Source organism: Pipistrellus hanaki, assembly GCF_964339955.1.
Source record: "Pipistrellus hanaki genome assembly, chromosome: 3".
Lineage (NCBI taxonomy): Eukaryota > Metazoa > Chordata > Mammalia > Chiroptera > Vespertilionidae > Pipistrellus > Pipistrellus hanaki.
The window spans coordinates 162,017,868-162,037,232 of NC_140505.1; the positions used below are offsets into that span (position 1 = coordinate 162,017,868).

At 37.2% G+C, this 19,365-nt stretch overlaps 1 protein-coding gene across 2 annotated transcripts in view; it reads right to left on the reverse strand.

Annotated features, from left to right (window-relative positions):
• The window catches only part of AEBP2 (AE binding protein 2), a 50,107-nt gene that overhangs the window by 18,128 nt on the left and 12,614 nt on the right, over window positions 1-19,365 (reverse strand). For both annotated transcript variants that reach the window (XM_084879177.1, XM_084879178.1), the window contains exons 2-3: window positions 11,316-11,523; window positions 3,747-3,854 (exon numbers count right to left, since the gene is read on the reverse strand). In XM_084879177.1, the coding sequence (XP_084735303.1) occupies window positions 3,747-3,854; window positions 11,316-11,523 (316 nt within the window). The remainder of the gene's footprint in view (window positions 1-3,746; window positions 3,855-11,315; window positions 11,524-19,365) is intronic.

Below are 19,365 nucleotides of genomic sequence, written 5' to 3' on the forward strand. Positions count from 1 at the left end.
GCATCTAAATTGAGAGTGCTTTTTAAGTGAAATTACACTTACTAGTATAGGTTAATTTTGCATTATCCAATAAATTTCAGCCATCCTATATAATAAAAGCACAGCGACCGAATGGTGAATTAACCAGAATGACCATTTTACCAGTCGCTATGACATGCATTGACCACCAGGGGCAGACACTCAATGCAGGATCTGCCGCTGGTGGTCACTGAGCTCCCACAGAGTGAGCAACTGCTTAGAGGGCAGGTCCACAGCCATTTGGCTGACTGGGATGAGTGGTGCTCCCAGTGGGCTGATCCCCACAGGCCACGCCCCCCCACACCAGTGTATGAATCTGGTGCACAGGGCCCTCTAATTCTATAAATATAGCTAACTAAGCATTTGAAATGTGGCTATAAAATACACACCAAATTTGGGAGATTTTGTATCATAAAGAGTAAAACTTTTCATTAATTTTGTACACTTATACGATATTGAAATAATGCAATGGGTTATTTCAAAGATATTTAAGTTATTCCAACCTGTTTCAATTATTTTAATGTGGCACTGGACATTTTTAATGACCTATCCGGTTTAAACATATTTCTATTACATAGTACTGCCACAAAATAAGCCATACTTATGTTTCTTACTTTCCAAGGAGATACCATCTCTATATTCCCTAACATATAATCTAAAAACAAACATTAAAGTAAGTATTTTTTGTAGCCAATGTGTTAAGATACTTCAAAGAATCCTATATAATAAAAGCCTAATATGCTAAGTGTCTGGTATTCCAGTGAATGGTCGACTATTCAACCAATCAAAGTGCAACATGCTAATGATATGCTAAGGCCACTAAACTGCTCACTATGACATGCACTGACCACCAGGATGCAGACGTAGGTAGGTTAGCTTGCTGCGGAGGTCCAGCCGAGACTGAGATGGGCCAGACATGCCCTGGAGCCCTCCTATAGTCCCTCCCTGGCCCGATCGTGCATTAGTGGTGACCCTCGGCCTGGCCTGTGTCCTCTCACAATCAGGACCCCTCAGGGAATGTTAGAGAGCTGGTTTCAGCCCAACCCACAGGCCACTCCCCTCAGGAAGACGCCGGACACAGGGCTCAAGGCTAGTGAGCGCTGTTACAGCAGCAGTGTGAGCCTCTCCTGACAAGGATAGATTGGGTGGGAGCCCATGATAGGTGCAGTGGGGCTGGGATGAGTGGAAGTGGCAGGCAGCGTGGGACTGTGGGTTGCATTGGACTCTGGGATTCGGCCCAATCCCCACAGGCCATCCACAGGGGCCCCACCCATGTAAGAATTTGTGCACCAGGCCTCTAGTATAACATAAATAAGTCTTTGCCCCTGGGTTCTCAGTTTAATATTGGTTAGTCAAACAAATTTGATTAAAAAGCTCTGCATTTTCAAATTTTAGAACAGCTAACTTGACTATAATTAAAAGGCAGAGATGATAGTAACAGTTCAGATCCAACCCCTCAGGTTTAAAATCAGGATTTTATAGTATGATTCCACTGTTATTATCCTTAATTATAAGGTACCCAGTAGGTTTGGCAGATTCATTTTCTCCTGGGATCCTTCAAGATTGCAAAGAATAGGCCCTGGTACATCTAGAACTAAGAGTACATATCACAAGTTTATTTTACTCAACAATTAAACCAAAGATTCAATGCTCTGAAAATAAAGTCAATAATGAGAATTCTAAGAGAAAATAGTTTTCTTTGATTTTGATCATTCAGCAATTAAGGACCATAAACAAATCCATAAAAATTTAGAGTGACCTCTGGCTGGTTTGGTTTAGTGGAGAGGAAGGAAGAGAGACAGTAAGAAACACTGATGAGAGAGAAACATGGATTAGCCGTCTCCTGCACACCTCCCACTGGGGATGTGCCCGCAACCAAGGCACACGCCCCTGACCGGAATCGAATCCGGGACCCTTCAGTCCGCAGGCTGACTCTGAGCCAAACCGGCTAGGGCTAGAACAGCATTTCTTATGTGTGGGTACACATCAGAATTACCTGAAGGATCTTTTTTAATAAAGCAATGCCTGGCAACATACCCCAGAGAACCACATTTAATTGGCCATGAGTGCAACTCAGACACCAGGATCTGGATACCTAGTGACACAGTTCACATAATAAAAGAAGAACCTCTCTATTCTTATGGCTTTCCAAATAATGAGATTCCTACCATTCTCCAACAGTGACCAATTCTTTTTTAGGGGGCAGGAGAGGTTTTTTATTGTTTAGTATCATTGATAATCATTGCAGCTATATTATCCTTATTTATACTCAACTAGAGACCCAATGCACAAAATTCATGCAAGGGGGCTTAACCTTTGCAGCCAGAAGGAAGTCCAGACGGTTCAGCTGTCCAGTCTAATTAGCATATTACGCTTTTATTATTATAGACACCATCTTTGTCTGAGTGGGAGCCTCCTACAACTTGGCTGCCAAGGCTACATAATATGGGAGCTTCAAATGCAGATACACACAGACATACTAAATGGCAAAAATTAAAGAAAGATAGCAAATTAGGGTTTTCAAAGCTTTGCATTATTATAGAGAAAGTCTTGAAAAGCAAAAGATCTCTCTGCAATGTGTGTGTTGTAAGGTGATGGATGCATTAAGTAAATGAAGGGAATCCTTTCACAATTATATACATGTATCAAGTCACAATGTACTTGTAACTATCTTACAATTTTGTCAATTCTACCTCACTAAAGCTGAAAAGAAGTAAAATCAAATGTTAACATGAGTAATATCACTACCACTATAGAGCAAACCATAAAGGAACTGAAGAAATTATTTTATCACTCATCACAGTGAATGATGTAATATTAGTATTACCCACTGAGTCCGGCAACAAATTACCAGAATGTGCTTGAATGCACCAATTATAAGCCACTTTATAATAGATAATGAGTATATAATAGATTAAGTCTGGTTTGATAAAATTTCTTTACTTTTCATCAACCTTTTAGGTTAGGTTCTTAGTTCCAAAATACCTAAAAAGATTGGCCAATTCAGACTTGAAAGAAAGGATTTTTTTTAATAATAACTCGATCACAATGAGAAGTTACTCATCAGTGTTATGAAAGGAAAGCCATCATGTTGAGCTATAGAAGACTAGTTGCTAAATAAAATAATACTAGTTGCTAAGTAAATAAATGAACCCAAGACAACTAAATAACTATAAATACTGTGTTCAAAGTAAACAGAAATATCAGAATATGGGGAAAAAGTGAGCTCATCTGAAACAGTTTCAAACATATACATACAAATTTATCCAAACAAACCACAGCCACATTGAAATAAAGAAAAAGATAATCAAAATAATCACTAAACATGCTACATACAACTTTTTTTTTTCAGTTAAGTAAATATTTGTAAGCAAGATTGGGTTGAAACAACTTAGCCATGATGAAGCTTAATATTAGATGACTAACAAGAATCAAAATCACAATTACAAAAAGAAAAGATCAAGAGGATAGTTTCAAGAATCCCAAAATCCGAGAATGGGAAGCAACCAATAGATGTGTCTCTCTTACATTGATAGATGTTTCTCTCGCTCCCCAAACTCTTTCCTCCTTCCCTTCCACTCTCTCTAAAAAGCATTGGAAAAATAACTATGTTAAAACAAATGGTTCTTTTAAAAAATTTTTAAGGGAAAAAGTATGCCCATTAAGAATCTTCTCCATTAATGTTGAAATTTAAAAAATAAAACTCACATACATTTACATTTACTTACCTTGAAAGGCTTGTCTCCACTGTGTGTCAGCATATGCCTCTGTAACCAACTCTGACTGGTTGAAGGAGTGTTATATACTTTGCAACCTTTCCATAAGCAAACAAATACCTGTTTAAAAAAAAAAGAGCAATAATAATTTTCAGTACTTATTTCAACAGTTTTATTCCTTCTAAGCTCAAATGAGCATGTTGTAAGCCTTCAATTGACAAAAAGAGCCAATCAAATGCTTAAGGTTAAACTGACCTTCCAGTATAAGAAATTGTAACCCTTCCTTCCCCCTTAAAGCTGTTGTCCATTCCCTCAATAAGGAACTAATACACAATGCCAAAGTACCATTCAGAAGGAAATATACAAATTAAAAAAAAACATCCTAGGTCTATGAACTAGGCCTATGAACCATTTTGTATTTGCTGTATGAGGAAATAGGTTTGTATTAACTGTAATTATCAAGAAAACACAACCCTGGCCCATGTTTCTCAGTGTTTAGTGTCAGCCCACACACCAAAGGGTAGAGTGTTTGATTCCTAGTCAAGGGGAAGTACTTGGGTGTGGTAGGCAACCAATCAATGTCTGTCTGTCTGTCTGTCTGTCTCCCTCCCTCTCTCTCTCTCATGAATGTTTTTCTCTCTGTGTCTCTCACCATCTTCCTTTGACCCCATTCTAAAAATGAATGAAGAAAAAAAAAAATCCTTAGGTAAGCATTAACCAAAATAAGAAACAGATATAAACAATGAAAAAAATCAAGAATAATAGGGAGATATGGGGGAGATAAGAGATAAACCGAAGGACTTATATGCATGCATATAAGCAAAACCAATGGACGAAAAACTCTGGGTGGGGGAGGGCATGTATGGGAATGTGGGGGGGAGAGCAATGGAAAGATATGTACACATATAATACCTTAATAAAAATAAAAAATAAAAAAAGAAACAAAAATAAATAAAAACAAAAAAAATCAAGAATAAAGTGTTCATTAGTGGATACTGATAGTTGCATCTTCAAAGAATGAGTAATACAATTTAACTATCAAATTACAAATTCCCTGCTCCTAAATTTCTATTATCACATGCACACTACTTATTCTTACATTGTTCTATTCATTAAAAATATTTTCAGCCGAAACTGGTTTGGCTCAGTGGATAGAGCGTCGGCCTGCAGACTGAAGAGTCCCAGGTTCGATTCCAGTCAAGGGCATGTACCTTGGTTGGGGGCACATCCCCAGTAGAAGGTGTGCACCAGGCAGCTAATGTTTCTTTCATTGTAAAAAGATCAATAAAATATGTTTGGGTTAAAAAATAAATAAATAAATAAATAATAAAAAAAAGACACACAGAACTGAGGAAGCAGTCATTAAAATAACAGATCAATTTTTACTCAAAACCAAAACCATTTTACATCAGATAGGTCTAACTAGGCAACACTGTTTGATGTGACTGTTCAGAAAGTTATCTTATATCTTTATTCCACAAAAGATTTGTCTTTTTAAGAAGATATGTCATTAACATTTCCTCCTTCATACTTAAAATTCCTAACCTACTACACATTTATAAAATGAATGCTAAATTAGATCCCAAAATTAAAAGCTAACTTTTAAATGAATTCAGAAAAAAAGAGAAAAAATGTGAAGCTACACCTGTATGTTATGGAAACTAATTCAATAACATCTGATAATCACATAAGATAATAATGCTATTTTATCAATTTCCTGATTAAAGATTTACTAGACTCTTAATGTCTTAAATTTTTAATCCAGGTAATAAACAGGAATCAAAGCTTGGCTTAAAATTTTCACAAATCATACCCGAAAATCAGGAATGCCTTAAAACAAGTGTTTGGATATAAAATTATAAAATATTCAAACACTGCCCTAATCTAATATTAACCAACCACTACGTTTGAGAGAAACCACAAATCTCTAACTTCTAATTTTCCCCTCCTATGAATAAACCTAAGTATGGGGGCAATGGCAGTTCTTGTAATTCCATCATATAATAGCCTTAATTGTGAGTAGGTATGGTCTAGACATGAGATGGAATAAATTCTAGTAACAAACACTATTAGGGCAACACCTTCAAATTCAAAGAAAAACCATAACATTTAACATAGTGAGTATTGTAGGAAATGAAATTAAGTGTAAAGAGACCAAAGCTAACTATGTTTATCCATATTTGGATGAAATACTTGAAAAATAATTAGGGGGCAAGAAGGAAGAAGCAATAAACTTGCACAAGGACAGTCTTGATACACAAAATGGCACTAAAAATCCACATCAAGAATCCACAAAATTTTTAAAACCTAATTTCCTTTCCTAATTTATATTAGAAAATCCTTTGGATAAAACAGGTAGTCCAAAATCTGACATAAGGATCTTTATTCAAACCTGTTTTTTTCTGATGCCAGTTTGTTAAAAATATTTTTTACCCTATTTTTAGAAATGTTCTCATTGTAAAAATTCTAAAAACCAAACACCATAGGAATTAAACCCAAATATGAAAGTTCAAAAATAAAACCTCTTAAGGTTCTTCTATCCTATCTTAAATTGAATTAAGATTTAGCCATATTAATTAGAACACTGAGGCACAGAGGTTCATAGTCCACCCTCTGATGACAGATATATGTTATATTAGGTTGAATTACATGTAACAGAAATAGAACAAAAGTCAATGACTAAATTCTAGTAAGCTTTCATACTTCACAACTATGTAATTTGGGAAGAAATCACTTATCTAAATCTTTTATTTGCTTTTTCATCAAAAACACTATGAACACACATTTGGTAACTCCAAAACATGGTAAAAATGTATGATGATATATATTCTATTATAAGACCAGTTAACAGAAAAACTGTTTAGACATTGGAGATACCTTCTCAAAATAACTGCCACCACATTTTTCTGTAATAGTGCAGGTAAAAGAAGCTTTTTTCATGCAATACACACACAGCACCAGCTGCAGATTTTTCTGCAATTGTGCATGAAAAAGCAGCTTCTTTTTTCATGCAATACACACACACCACCAGTGCTTCTCAATGGTTAGTGTCTACCTATGAATCAGGAAGTCACGGTTTGATTTCTGGTCAGGGCAATTGCCTGGGTTGCAGGCTCAATTTCCGTATGAGGCACGTGTAGGAAGCAGCTGATCAATGATTCTTTCATCATTGATGTTTCTCTCATCTCTCTTCCTCTCTGAAATCAATAAAAATATTTTTTAGCCCTAGCTGGTTTGGCTCAATGGATAGAGCATCGGCAAACGGCCTGAAGGGTCCCAGGTTCGATTCCAGCCCAGGGCACATGCCCGGATTGTGGGCTCGACCCCCCGTGGGGGAGGGTGTGTGTGCAGAAGGCAGCTGATCAGTGATTCTTTCATCATTGATGTTTCTATCTCCCTCTTCCTTCCTCTCTAAAATCAATAAAAACATATTTTACATATATATATATATATATATATATATATATATATATTAATAAAATAGTAAAAAACGAAAACAGGAAGGGGTTAGACAGATGACTTTAGGGTTCCTTTAAGTTCTAATATTTCTCAGGGAAAAATACTTTCATTTACAAAATGTGAACATACAAAAGCAAAACATATTTTTTATACCTATTTTGTCTCAAACCGGTTAGCTCTTACAAGATCTGTCTAAAATGATAGCTATAATTTTTTTTTTAAGGAGAGAGACAGAAAGCCAGAAACGTCGATGAGAGAGAAACATCGACCAGCCGCCTCCCGCATACCCCCCACCGGGGATGTGCCCGCAACCAACGCACATGCCCCTGACCGGAATCGAACCCGGGACCCCTCAGTCCGCAGACCGACGCTCCACCACTGAGCCAAATTGGCTTCGGCTGATAGCTATAATTTTGTATCATTACTTTTAGCCATAGTAAATGTATTAACATTTTCAATTTTCTGTTAAAGTAATAAAAACAGAGGACAAAAATGTTTAGTTAAAAACCTAAAATATTTTTCATGTATTGCAAAAGAATGACAAATCTAATGTTGTAATTCAGGAGATATCAGAATGACAATCAAAACACAAAGTGATCTCTGGCTGGGTGGCTCAGCTGGTTGGAGTGTTGTCCCATATACCAAAAGGTTTTGGATTTGATTCCTGGTCAGGGCACATATGTGGACTGCAGGTTTGATCCCCAATTGGGGGATGTTTCCCTTTCATATGGATGTTTCTCTCCTTCTCCCTTTCTTTCCCTCTCGAGAACAAAAAAATCAATAAAAACATATCCTCAGGTGAGGATTAAAAAACAAACAAAATGCAAAATGACCTCCTAACATTGATTTCACCTCCTAGCAAAATCTGATGTAATCCTGAGTCTACAAATGACATTTTATGTAACATAAAGGGAACTGGCCTCATTCAAGTCTTTGAATAATATCCTACTGCCACCTGACTCCCAATCGCCCTCTGGTTCTCTCCCCTTAAACACACCAAAGGATGAATACAATTGCAAACTTAATAAGAGGTATACATATTTCTTCCTAGCAACTGTATTTAAAGTAAGAAATAGTTAAAACAGAAAGAACAGAAGATGAATGGATCTTAATGGACCACTGAAATCCTACAAGATGAAGTTGCATACCTATCAAAACACTGGGGTTTGAAATTTAATTAGTAAAACAGCTCAGTCTAGTTTTGGAAATGAAAGTATGGACACAAGAACCTAATTCTATTACATTTAACAAAAAAGACTAATTTTTTGCACCTATTTTTATTTTTTAAACAACAGAAAGCCATCTCATGACTCTTTTTTAAAAGGGTATATTTGTAATTTGCTATTTAAATGGTTAGTATAACTTTTAATATAGAGTTAAGTATCCAACCACATTAAAAGGACAGGAAAACTTAACTCCATCTGGCTTCAGACTATAAGTATAAAGTGACACAGCAACGTAAATAGTTTAAAGGGGGAAAAGGAAGTTTTTAAGCTGTTACATGATAATTTTGCTTTTTTCCAAAGTAAAGGTCAAAGTAGGATGAGAAAAAAAAGGATTTAATATAATATTTAAATCTTACTAACCTACTGCTTCAGTAAAATTATCTTTCAATAATTAAAAGCACAAAGTCCTCTAGAGTTACCAATTTTTTCCTCATTTGCTTCTATTCCATTATAATAGTTTAACACATATGTAGAAAAAAGAAATTTAAAAAAATTATGTCATCAAAATCTGCCCTTTTCCACTTACTATATACAGAAAGTAGAACAGCAATTACTGGGAACTAGGGGAAGGGAAGTTAAGGAAGTTATTATTGAATGGGTATAAATTTCAGTTTTGGATAATGAAAGGTTCTGGAGATGGACAGTGATTATGGTTGTTCAACAATGTAAATGTACTAATGCCACTGAAGTGTACACTTAAATTTTTTTTTCAAGTTCCAAATTTCAAAGAGGCCATTTAAATACACACACACATACAGACACACACACACTCCAACCATCAGCTACTCTATTTTTTAAAAATATACTTTTATTGATTTCAGAGAGAAAGGGAGAGGGAGAGAGAGATATAAACATCAATGATGGGGGAATCATTGATCAGCTAGCTGCCTTCTGCACGGGCGCCCCCACTAGGGATCAAGCCCGCAATCCAGGCATGTGGCTTTGACAAGAATCGAAACAGAGACCCTTTGAGTCCATAGACTGGTGCTCTATTCACTGAGAAAAACCAGCTAGGTCAACAGCTACTCTATTTTTAAGCATAAAACCAAATAAAGATTCACATGTTTTCAACTTCTCATTCATACTTTCATTCTAAAAGCATAGTCTGTATATACACACCAATGATTGCTTTGTAGAAATAGATCAATGATCAGATTTATTTTCTACATTTTTCCAATACATTTGTAGTTCAGCAATTAACGTCCTTCAAGAATGAGGATTCCGCCGAAACCGGTTTGGCTCAGTGGTAGAGCGTCGGTCTGCAGACTGAAAGGTCCCAGGTTCGATTCCGGTCAAGGGCATGTACCTTGGTTGCAGGCACATCCCCGGTAGGGGGTGTACAAGAGGCAGCTGGTCGATGTTTCTCTCTCATCGACGTTTCTAGCTCTCTATCTCTCTCCCTTCCTCTCTGTAAAAAATCAATAAAATATATATATTTTTTTTAATTAAAAAAAAAAAATGAGGATTCCTGCCAGACCAGCATCACTCAGTGATTGAGTGTCGACCTATAAATCAGGAAGTAATGGTTCGATTCCCAGTCAAGGTACACAATTCCTGGTGAGGGGTGTGCAGGTGGCAGCCAATCAATGTTTCTCTCTCATCATTAATGTTTCTACCTCTCTCTTCCTCACTGAAATCTCCTAAAAAATGAGATCTCCTTTCTGTGGTCAAAAACTTGCCCTGGCCAGTTTTCTCAGTGGATAGAGCATCCACATGCTGGATTTTTTTGTTGTTGTTTGTTAAAGAGAATTCTCACCAAAAACCTGATTGGGAAGGGGCTGGTGTGGAGAAACCTGTTACCAAAGTTGCCTAACCACTGAGATGGTTAAAGAGTGAAAAACCATAGGATGAACACAGTTCATTAATATACCATCTGGTATTTACCCAGATGCCATATATATTAAATCTAATAATAAGACAAATGTTTACTTATCAAGTTGAATATTCAAAAGACTGCTAACACATTACAACATATTGTGACAACAGCAAATACTTCTTAAAAGAAGTTTGAAATGTAATACCACGGGTAAATATGTTAGGGGTGCTTATACGATATGTTTTTTGGTAAAAGATCAATAATAGAACCTCATTATCAATACAACCCTGGAAACAGCTGCATACTCACTTAACCCTAATGATTTTAATCATTTTAGTATATCTCAACAGTGATGGCAGGGTGATGAAGAATGTGTGGCCTAATAAACTATCTGTATTTACAATGTAACATTAATTTTAGAAAATGTACTAAATATGGCAATTATTTAAGACAAACCTAGGTAAACCTGAAAATAGTATAAATAGTAGAAAAAATATTCTAAATATTTTGCTCCATTCCACTTTGACTCACCTAATTAGTTCAGCCCTTTATTTACTATCCAATAAAACTATCAGAACTGCCCTAGCCAGTTTGGTTCAGTGGGTAGAGCTTAGGCCTGGAAAGGATTCCAGTCAAGAGCTGACTAATCAGAACTTTTTATCTAACTCAGCTATGATAAGACCCACAAATAGTAAATGCAGATTTTCATTTAATAGGACTTATACACTAATCCTGATACCAATGGTCTTTCCAGTTAATTTCAGCCTCAGAGATAATTTAGAACCACCCTAACAGTAAAAATTCTAAATGTCTTCAACTGAAAACATCAGAATTTTGGGATGTACTATATTCATTTGTAATATTCCAACTATACTTTATAGAAGAGCAAATTAAAGAGCACATCATATGTTCTATTTAACTTGATTGAATCAAGTGGAAATTTGCAAATAAAAGGTGGGGGGAAAAAACATTTGATAAAAATAAAGCCTTTACGTTGGAGGGGAAAAAAGCCTAACTATCCATTATAAATTAATAAAACTAATGAATACGGTGAGGAAAAAAAGAAATGACAAAACAAACCCCTCCTCGCTGACCATCTACATGTATGGAACGGATGTGATCTGCCAGATCTGGACTAGAGTTGAAGCAAGCCTGGCACTGGTCCCAACAACAATTATAGGCAATATTTTTGCTTGAAGAAGTAGTGCTTCCTTGTCCATTCATCATTGCTGGAGTTGAACGCCCACTGGAAATTGTGCTGTCTACATCCATTATAGTACTGCTTATGCTACAAAAGAAGAAAAAAGGCTGTGTTATTCCTAAAAATTCACTAACATGAATATGATCTTATAAATATTTAATTAAGGTTAACATTTGATATTCTGCCCCAAACAAGGCATACTACTTGTATTTTCCATTAGAAAGTAACAAATAATTTCCTTTAAATTATGTAGTTGGAATAAAGTACAAATAAATAAATAAAAATAAAAAAAACATGCTAGTACCGCAAAACCAGATATGCGATGTTAAGCAACTTTTGGCAGCCATGAACTCCCCAATACTATACCCTACAAAAAACAAACCAAACACACACACACATATATATGCATACAGGTCACCACTTTGTATCCATTCCATAGTTCTAAGCAAAATGGAGGAATAGTTTCCAGAATCAAAAGGTTATTTTTACAATTTTGCAAATCACTTGATGACCTATTAATCTAAGAATATAACTGCCATCACATCCTACCTCTTTCCATCTCAAATAGGTTGGGAAATTTGTCTGTATTTTCCCTTCTAAATAAAAAGCAGAAGAGAGCCGAGACCGGTTTGGCTCAATGGATAGAGCGTCGGCTTGGGGACTGAAGGGTCCCGGGTTCGATTCCGGTCAAGGGCATGTGCCTTGGTTGCGGGCATATCCCCAGAGGGGGGTGTGCAAGAGGCAGCTGATCGATGACTCTCTCTCATCGATGTTTCTAACTCTCTATCTCTCTCCCTTCCTCTCTGTACAAAATCAATAAAATATATTTAAAAAAAAAAAAAAAAAAAAAAAGCAGAAGAAAAAAAACTGGGTGTAATAAATTTCTCTAATTTTATCCGAAGTCCAAATAAAATGTCTTTTAATCTAATCTAAAAAATTGACAATGTCAATCAATCCCCTTTATTTTTTATTTACTAAACAAAGTAAGACATGTCAGTAACCTTTTTATTTACCAAAAATTTTATTTGAGTAATTTTATTTTTTTTAAATATATTTTATTGATTTTTTACAGGAGGAAGAAAGAGGGATAGAGAGCTAGAAACATTGATGGGAGAGAATCATGGATCAGCTGCCTCCTGCACACCCCCCACCAGGGATGTGCCCACCACCAAGGTACATGCCCTTGACCGGAATCGAACCTGGGACCTTTCAGTCCGCAGGCCTATGCTCTATCCACTAAGCCAAACCAGTTTCGGCTTATTTGAGTAATTTTAAATACTCAAAATTTTACATCTTAAGAAATATAAAACAATTTCTCCTTCATTTTAAAAGCAAGTCACTTTTTACAAAAATATCTTCCCAACAGTAAAACTGCGTGCAAGTAGCTTCAAATTTCAGAACAGTCAACGGGGAGAATGTTTTCCAGATTAAACCCATCAAAAGCTATCTATAGCAACTTGCAATTTAGTACCAGTAAATTATAAAAATTGTATTATATTAATGGGTATGCTTCCCTACCCGAAGCTTTTATTACAGAAAATTTCAGACACAAAAAATGTATCTCAATCTGATAGTGGTTATATGTAATTTGTTTTTCTCAATCATTTGCAAACATACTTCAACCATAATTATTCCAGCACACGTTTTTCTAATAGTAAAAACATTTACTAATCCCATTTCAACCTTATTTGCTCACACCTAATAATTAAACTAAATTTGAACCTATTTATTAAGTTTAATGATTTGTGTCTAACAATAAATGCACCCCAAGAACTAGCAAAAATATTCTTGTGCCATGCTTCAGTTACAAAAAATTTCTTGTCCTGGCCTGTGTGGCTCAGTGATCTATGATCCAGGAGGTCAAGGTTCAAATACCAGGCAGGGTACATTCCTGGGTTGGGGCTCAATCCCCAGTAGGAGCGTGCAGGAGGCAGCCAATCAATAATTCTCTCTCATCATTGATGTTTCGATCTCTCTCTCCCTTCCTTTCTGAAATAAATAAAATGTATTTTTTTTTTTAAATAGCCATTCCTTTCCCACTGAGTATCTGTATGAGACTAGATTTTCATCACATAGTTCAACCAAACTAATTTATTGCAAGAGGCACGGATAAGACCTAGCTGTTAAGCCAGACATTAAAGACATTAAAAATAAAACAATGTCACTTCTATTTCTTTAACTGGGAAAGTTATTTTACATTTTAAAAAATACTCTTTAGGCTCTGTCTGGTGTGGTTCAGTGGATGGAGCCTGCATACCAAAGGGTGGAGGGTCCTATTACGAGTCAAGATCATGTATCTGTGTTGCAGGTTTGATCCCTGGTCCAATTGGGGCACATGGAGGAGGCCATCAATCAGTGTCTCTCTCTCACATCAATGTTCCTATCTCCCCAACCCTTTCTTTCCATTCTCTCTTAAAAAAAAAAAAAAAAAATATCCCCAGGTGAGGATTAACAAAAAATAAAAGCTTTGGATTCTTCAGTAAACTTTTAACAGTTTTATTGATATATATAATTTATATTCCTAATATTTAAGAAACTAAAAGAGTCCTTAAGAGCAAATGTTTGGGTAACACTGATCTAGAGTATATATCAGGAGTAGGGAACGTCTGGCCATATAAGGCCCGCATAATCAATTTATCTGGCCCTACCAAGGCATTAGGGGTGAGTTAATTAAATATTTGACCAAATATAGCAGACTAATTTTTAAGTTGATAATTTTGTATGGTCCTCGAATGGTGTTATAAATATCCCTTGGCAGAAATAAGGTTCCCTACTCCTGGTATATAGGGAGGAAAGCTTAACTGTCTCTGGAATGGAAAGAGTATGCTTGTGACCTGGAATATTTTTGTTTTATTCTGAGGTTAATTGTTGAATTTAAAATTCATTCTGAGGTCACATGAAGAGGGACATCTTTACTTGTAGTCTTCTTTTCAGCTGTGAGGAAATTCATTTGTGCTGTCGATTTTTCTGGGCAACTTTGGGTCCTTCTTTTCCCCCCTGCTCTGAAATGATTTCTAGGCTTCTAAAATGTCTAACTTTAAAGAAGAGTTGAGAACAGGGAAGAGGATATGGGCGCATAATTTGAAATCAAATATAATTTATTCTTGTCACACACAAAAATTAAAATATAAGAACGTCCAATTCCTATGAAGACACTGATTAGTAAAGTTGCAACTCTGCACTCCCGTTTCCCAACCCTAATTTAGGTCTATACATATCTATTCATAAAATTAGTCTGCAGTCACATACCTTATGCTTTTCCCAATTAAACACCTTCCAAGAAGATTCACAAATTAACTAGCTGCATGCTCTCCTCTCCTAGGGGAATAGCCAAGTGGCTAGTTCCAAATTAAAGAGCTAACATGAAACAATATTACGTTTTGTTGCTTAAGTTTGAAGGGCTGGTCACTTTTGCATTTGTGATATGAAGTAAAGATAATTAAGATATAATTAAGTAATGGTATCTTTCAAACAAAATGTCTATACTAGAAATACTTTTATAGCTCTGGATCAGTACAACTAAAGTATATACAGAGTCTGAAAGAGGAGCTGTCCGTATCTGCAAGGCAAAATTTCATGACTAAGCAGCCAAAACAGAATTAAGAAAACAGAATAAAACAAACCCTACTTCAAATTTAAATTCTTCTAAAAGCTCCCGTTTTCGGTTGATTTTATGAAGGATTTTCGGCTTATGAAAACAGACACTGCCCTGGCAGTGTGGCTCCATTGGCTGGGCATCCTCCCCTGCACCAAAGGTCACTGTTGGATTCCCCTACAGGGCACATACCGGGTTTGGGCTCGATGCCCAGCAGGGAGTGCAGGAGGCAGCCAATTGGTGTCTCCCACATCTTGTTTCTCCCTTTCTCCCCCCACTCTTCCTTCCTCTCCCCCTGAAATCAATAAAAACTTTTAAATAAATCCTAATAAAATACTATATTATGTCTTTTGTATTGGGCTCCATATTCATTTGGAAAAAAGTTTCATCCACTACTCAAAGTCTGTAAATTGTTTTTAGTTTACTTTCTCAACCATAGACCTTGAAATTGTCAAATTACTAATTATGAAATGGGTAAGTACTTTCAAACTAGTTAGAAACCACTGAGCTATCTTATATACAGAATGACAGAAAGGATAAAATGTACCATAAACAAGGAAAACAGAATGAGCAAGGCATCGAACCACTTTTCTTCAGGATCTGGAAGCTAAAGAACGAGGTTCCACAAAAGTACCTCCCTAATCTCTAATGGACCAAGCTGTTTTATTTTAGTTCTATCAGTAAAAAAGATAATCAGTAAAAATCTTCAGTCCTGCCGAAACCAGTTTGGCTCAGTGGATAGAGTGTCAGCCTGTGGACTGAAGGGTCTCGGGTTCGATTATGGTCAAGGGCATGTACCTTGGTTGTGGGCACATCCCCAGTAGGGGGTGTGCAGAGGGCAGCTGATCGATGTTTCTCTCTCATCGATGTTTCTAACTTTCTCTCCCTCCCGTTCCTCTCTGTAAAAAATTAGTAAAATATATATGTTTTTTTTTAAAAAGTCTTCAGTCTTAATTTATATCTTAATTATTCTAAAATAAATATTCTATATTAAGACTGGAACATGATCTTCCACACAGAATGAATAAAAGTGGCATGAAAAAAGGAACAGTAATTCCACTGGTCTGAGGAATATTTAACAGAGTCAGAGCAAGTATTATAAACTTAGTTTATCTTTGTAATTGTAACATGCTTTGGATAGAAACATACTATGTATAGTTTTCCAAAGTATTTATCAAATTGTAGGTAAACAAAACCACACACAGGAGTGCTAATCTAGTCATATAGAGGCCTGATGCACGATGATTTGTGCAAGAATGGGCCTTCCTTCCCCTGGCTGCCAGCACCGTCTTTACTCCCGCCTGGAGCGGCCATTCTGCTTTCCCATGCTGCCCAGAGGCCCGGAGCGGCTGGGGCGTGATGACACAGGCATCCTGTCCCCAGCTGCTCCGGTCCTTGTATGCAAATTAGCATATCCGCTTTATTGGGTTAATTTGCATAGGCACTCCTGACTGGCTGGTAGACACTTCGAATGTACAGTCAATTTGCATATTTCTTTTATTAGTGTAGATAGCAGAGTAAGCTAATAGGCAATGTTTCATCTATCAAAAAAAAAAAAATTTTTTTTTTTTTTTTGCCGCTATCTACTCAGAAGATTACTGTCTCTCTCGCACTTAAAATCAAAATTATTAAAGGTTAAAATTCAAAATAGTTCAAAGCATTTAAGAGGATTTTATGTTTTTGAAAAGTCTGAGGTTGTATACTGATATTATACAACTTTACGAGTGAAAACACTGAGTTATCCATACCATTCCTCACCCCCATTTGTTACAATTATTTTGTGCCCTGCTCCTTATTCTAGGAATTGACAAAGGGATTAAAAGCTAAACTGAAACAGAAAAGGAACAGGCACTTCATGAAAACTAAAAACTGCCTGGCCTGTTACATTTTAGGACTTTTTCTTAAGTAAAGAAGGATTATGTAATTCACTACCTCAAAATGTACATCACAAATAATGACACTATTTAAACCTGACTTCCCATTCTTTATCCTAACAGCTGACTATTTCCTGTATATCCTGCTTTTGTTCTATGTGCCGTGTTGTCAGACTGAAATATGGTTACACCGATATTCATCCTCCCACATGCTCTTATTACAACATGGCATCAAGAGATGGGGGGTGGGGGGGGACAGCTGGCGTGGCTCAGTGGTTAAGCCTTAACCTATGAACCAGGAGGTCACAGTTTGATTCCAGTCAAGAGCACATGCCTCGGTAGCAGGCTTGATCCCCAGTGTGGGGCATGCAGGAGGCAGCCCAATCAATGATTCTCTCTCATCATTGATGTTTCTGTCTCTCTCTGTTTCTCTCTGAAATCAATAAAAAATACATTAAAAAAAAAGAGGTGGAGGGGTTCTATTTTTTTTTTTGGGGGGGGGGGGGTCATCTATTGATATATTATCTCCCCTTGAATTAAAGTAGGTCAAAGACTACTGCAGAAGTTATGATACTACCAGACATCTTATGGCTGTCATAAAGGCAGTACAGCTTCAGCTTAGCGCTCTCTCTCTCTCAGAACCCACAACTTGGGAGCCCTGAACTACCCTGTAAAGAAATCTGACTGCTCTGAAGACACCACACAGAAGAGATCCTGCGAAGAAAGTTCACAGACAAAAGAATTTATATGCATATGTGCATAACCCATAGATATAAATCAGAGGTCACCAACCTTTCGGACCTCACAGACCACCGGTTGGTGAACGCTAATATAGACAATAAAACAGTAAATGCCTTATGGGCCTAGCCAGTGGCCATGGACAACAGGAGGTGGGGGCATATGTGGGGAGGGGTTTGGGATGGGAATGGGGGGATAAGGACAATTATGTGATATCATAATCAATAAAATTTTTGAAAAATTTAATTAAAAAAAAAAAACAACAGTAAAGGCCTGACAAGGGGGCAGGCGTGAGGAGGAGGAGGGAGTCAATGAGGAAAAAGGAGGGTCTAATACTTTCAACTATAAAGATAAATTTCAAAGAGAGATGCAGGGGAGCCCCAGCTGTTTTAGCACCCAGCTGTTTGAGTATTTTGAGCTCAGGCACCACATATATGACAGATACATGAATGAGTTTTCTGTAAACTGCGGTCTCCAGCCTTTATGATTCTCCAAGTTGACACCAAGTGGAATGACCTAACCAGGTGAAACCTTGCTCAGATCGAAGATTCGTAAGCAAAATATTTGTTTTAAACCATTCAATGTTTGAGTTGACTGTCATGTAGCTACAGTAACTGAAACATGTATTAACTAATTTAATGCTTACAATAACCAAATGAGGTAAGCACTATTAGTATCCTCATTTTACAGATTAGAAAGGCTGAGACACAAAAGTATGTGACTTGCCCAAAGTCACATAAGAACATTCATTAATGCCAAAAGAAATTTAATTGTCACATTTACTAATTTGGGTGAATTACTTAATAAAGAAATAATTAAATAGAGCCAATATTATACATCAAAATAACTCACTCGAGTTTCATCTGGTATGCACACACCAAAAGTTGTTTCTTTGCTTTGGTACATCTATGGCACACACAAACAAGATATTATTTACATACAATTTGACTTATATGGGCAGATAGTTTTAATAACAAGATAAACTATGAAATACTAGAATCCATGGCCCGGTGCACGATTTGTGCACATTGAAAGGAAATTAATTAGAAGGTGGCCAGTGGGGCAGGACTGGGCGAGAAGGATGGACACGCCCTGGAGACAACCTCCCAAGGTCCTCCCTGGCTGGCCACATCTGGGGTGGCATCGCAGCTCAAAGGGTGTCAGTCTACGGAGTGGGGTCCTTCCGGCTGGTGGGGTCCCTCGGCCTGGCCCGCAGGGATTAGGCTGAAACTGGCTCTCTCCAACGTCCCCCAAGGGGTCCCACAGTGTGAGGAGAGGGCACTCTGCAAAGTTGCTGTCATACAGGATGTGAAATGCAAATGCAAGTGTGCAGTAACCAGACTCGGGGCAGACAGTGCCCCAGCAACAACATAACCCACAGCGAAGATGAAATCACATGGCCCCTCAAGGAATTAGGCTCCCTCCTCTCTGGTTCTGAGGTGCATCACCCAAAAGAACTGCCACTGTCAAGTCACTGCAGCTCGGCAGCTCCTGTGTAAAGCATCCGCCCACTGGTGGTCAGTGCGCGTCATAGCTACCAGGCCATCTCTTAGCCTTTTATATATATAGACTAGAGGCCTGGTGCACAAAATTTGTGCTCAAGTAGGGTCCCTAGGCCTGGGCGGCGATTAGGGCCTATCAGGGCCTTCTTTCCCCTGGCTGCTGGCTGCCAACAAGGGCCTTCCTTCATTCCATGCTGCCTCCTGGTGATCAGTGCATGTT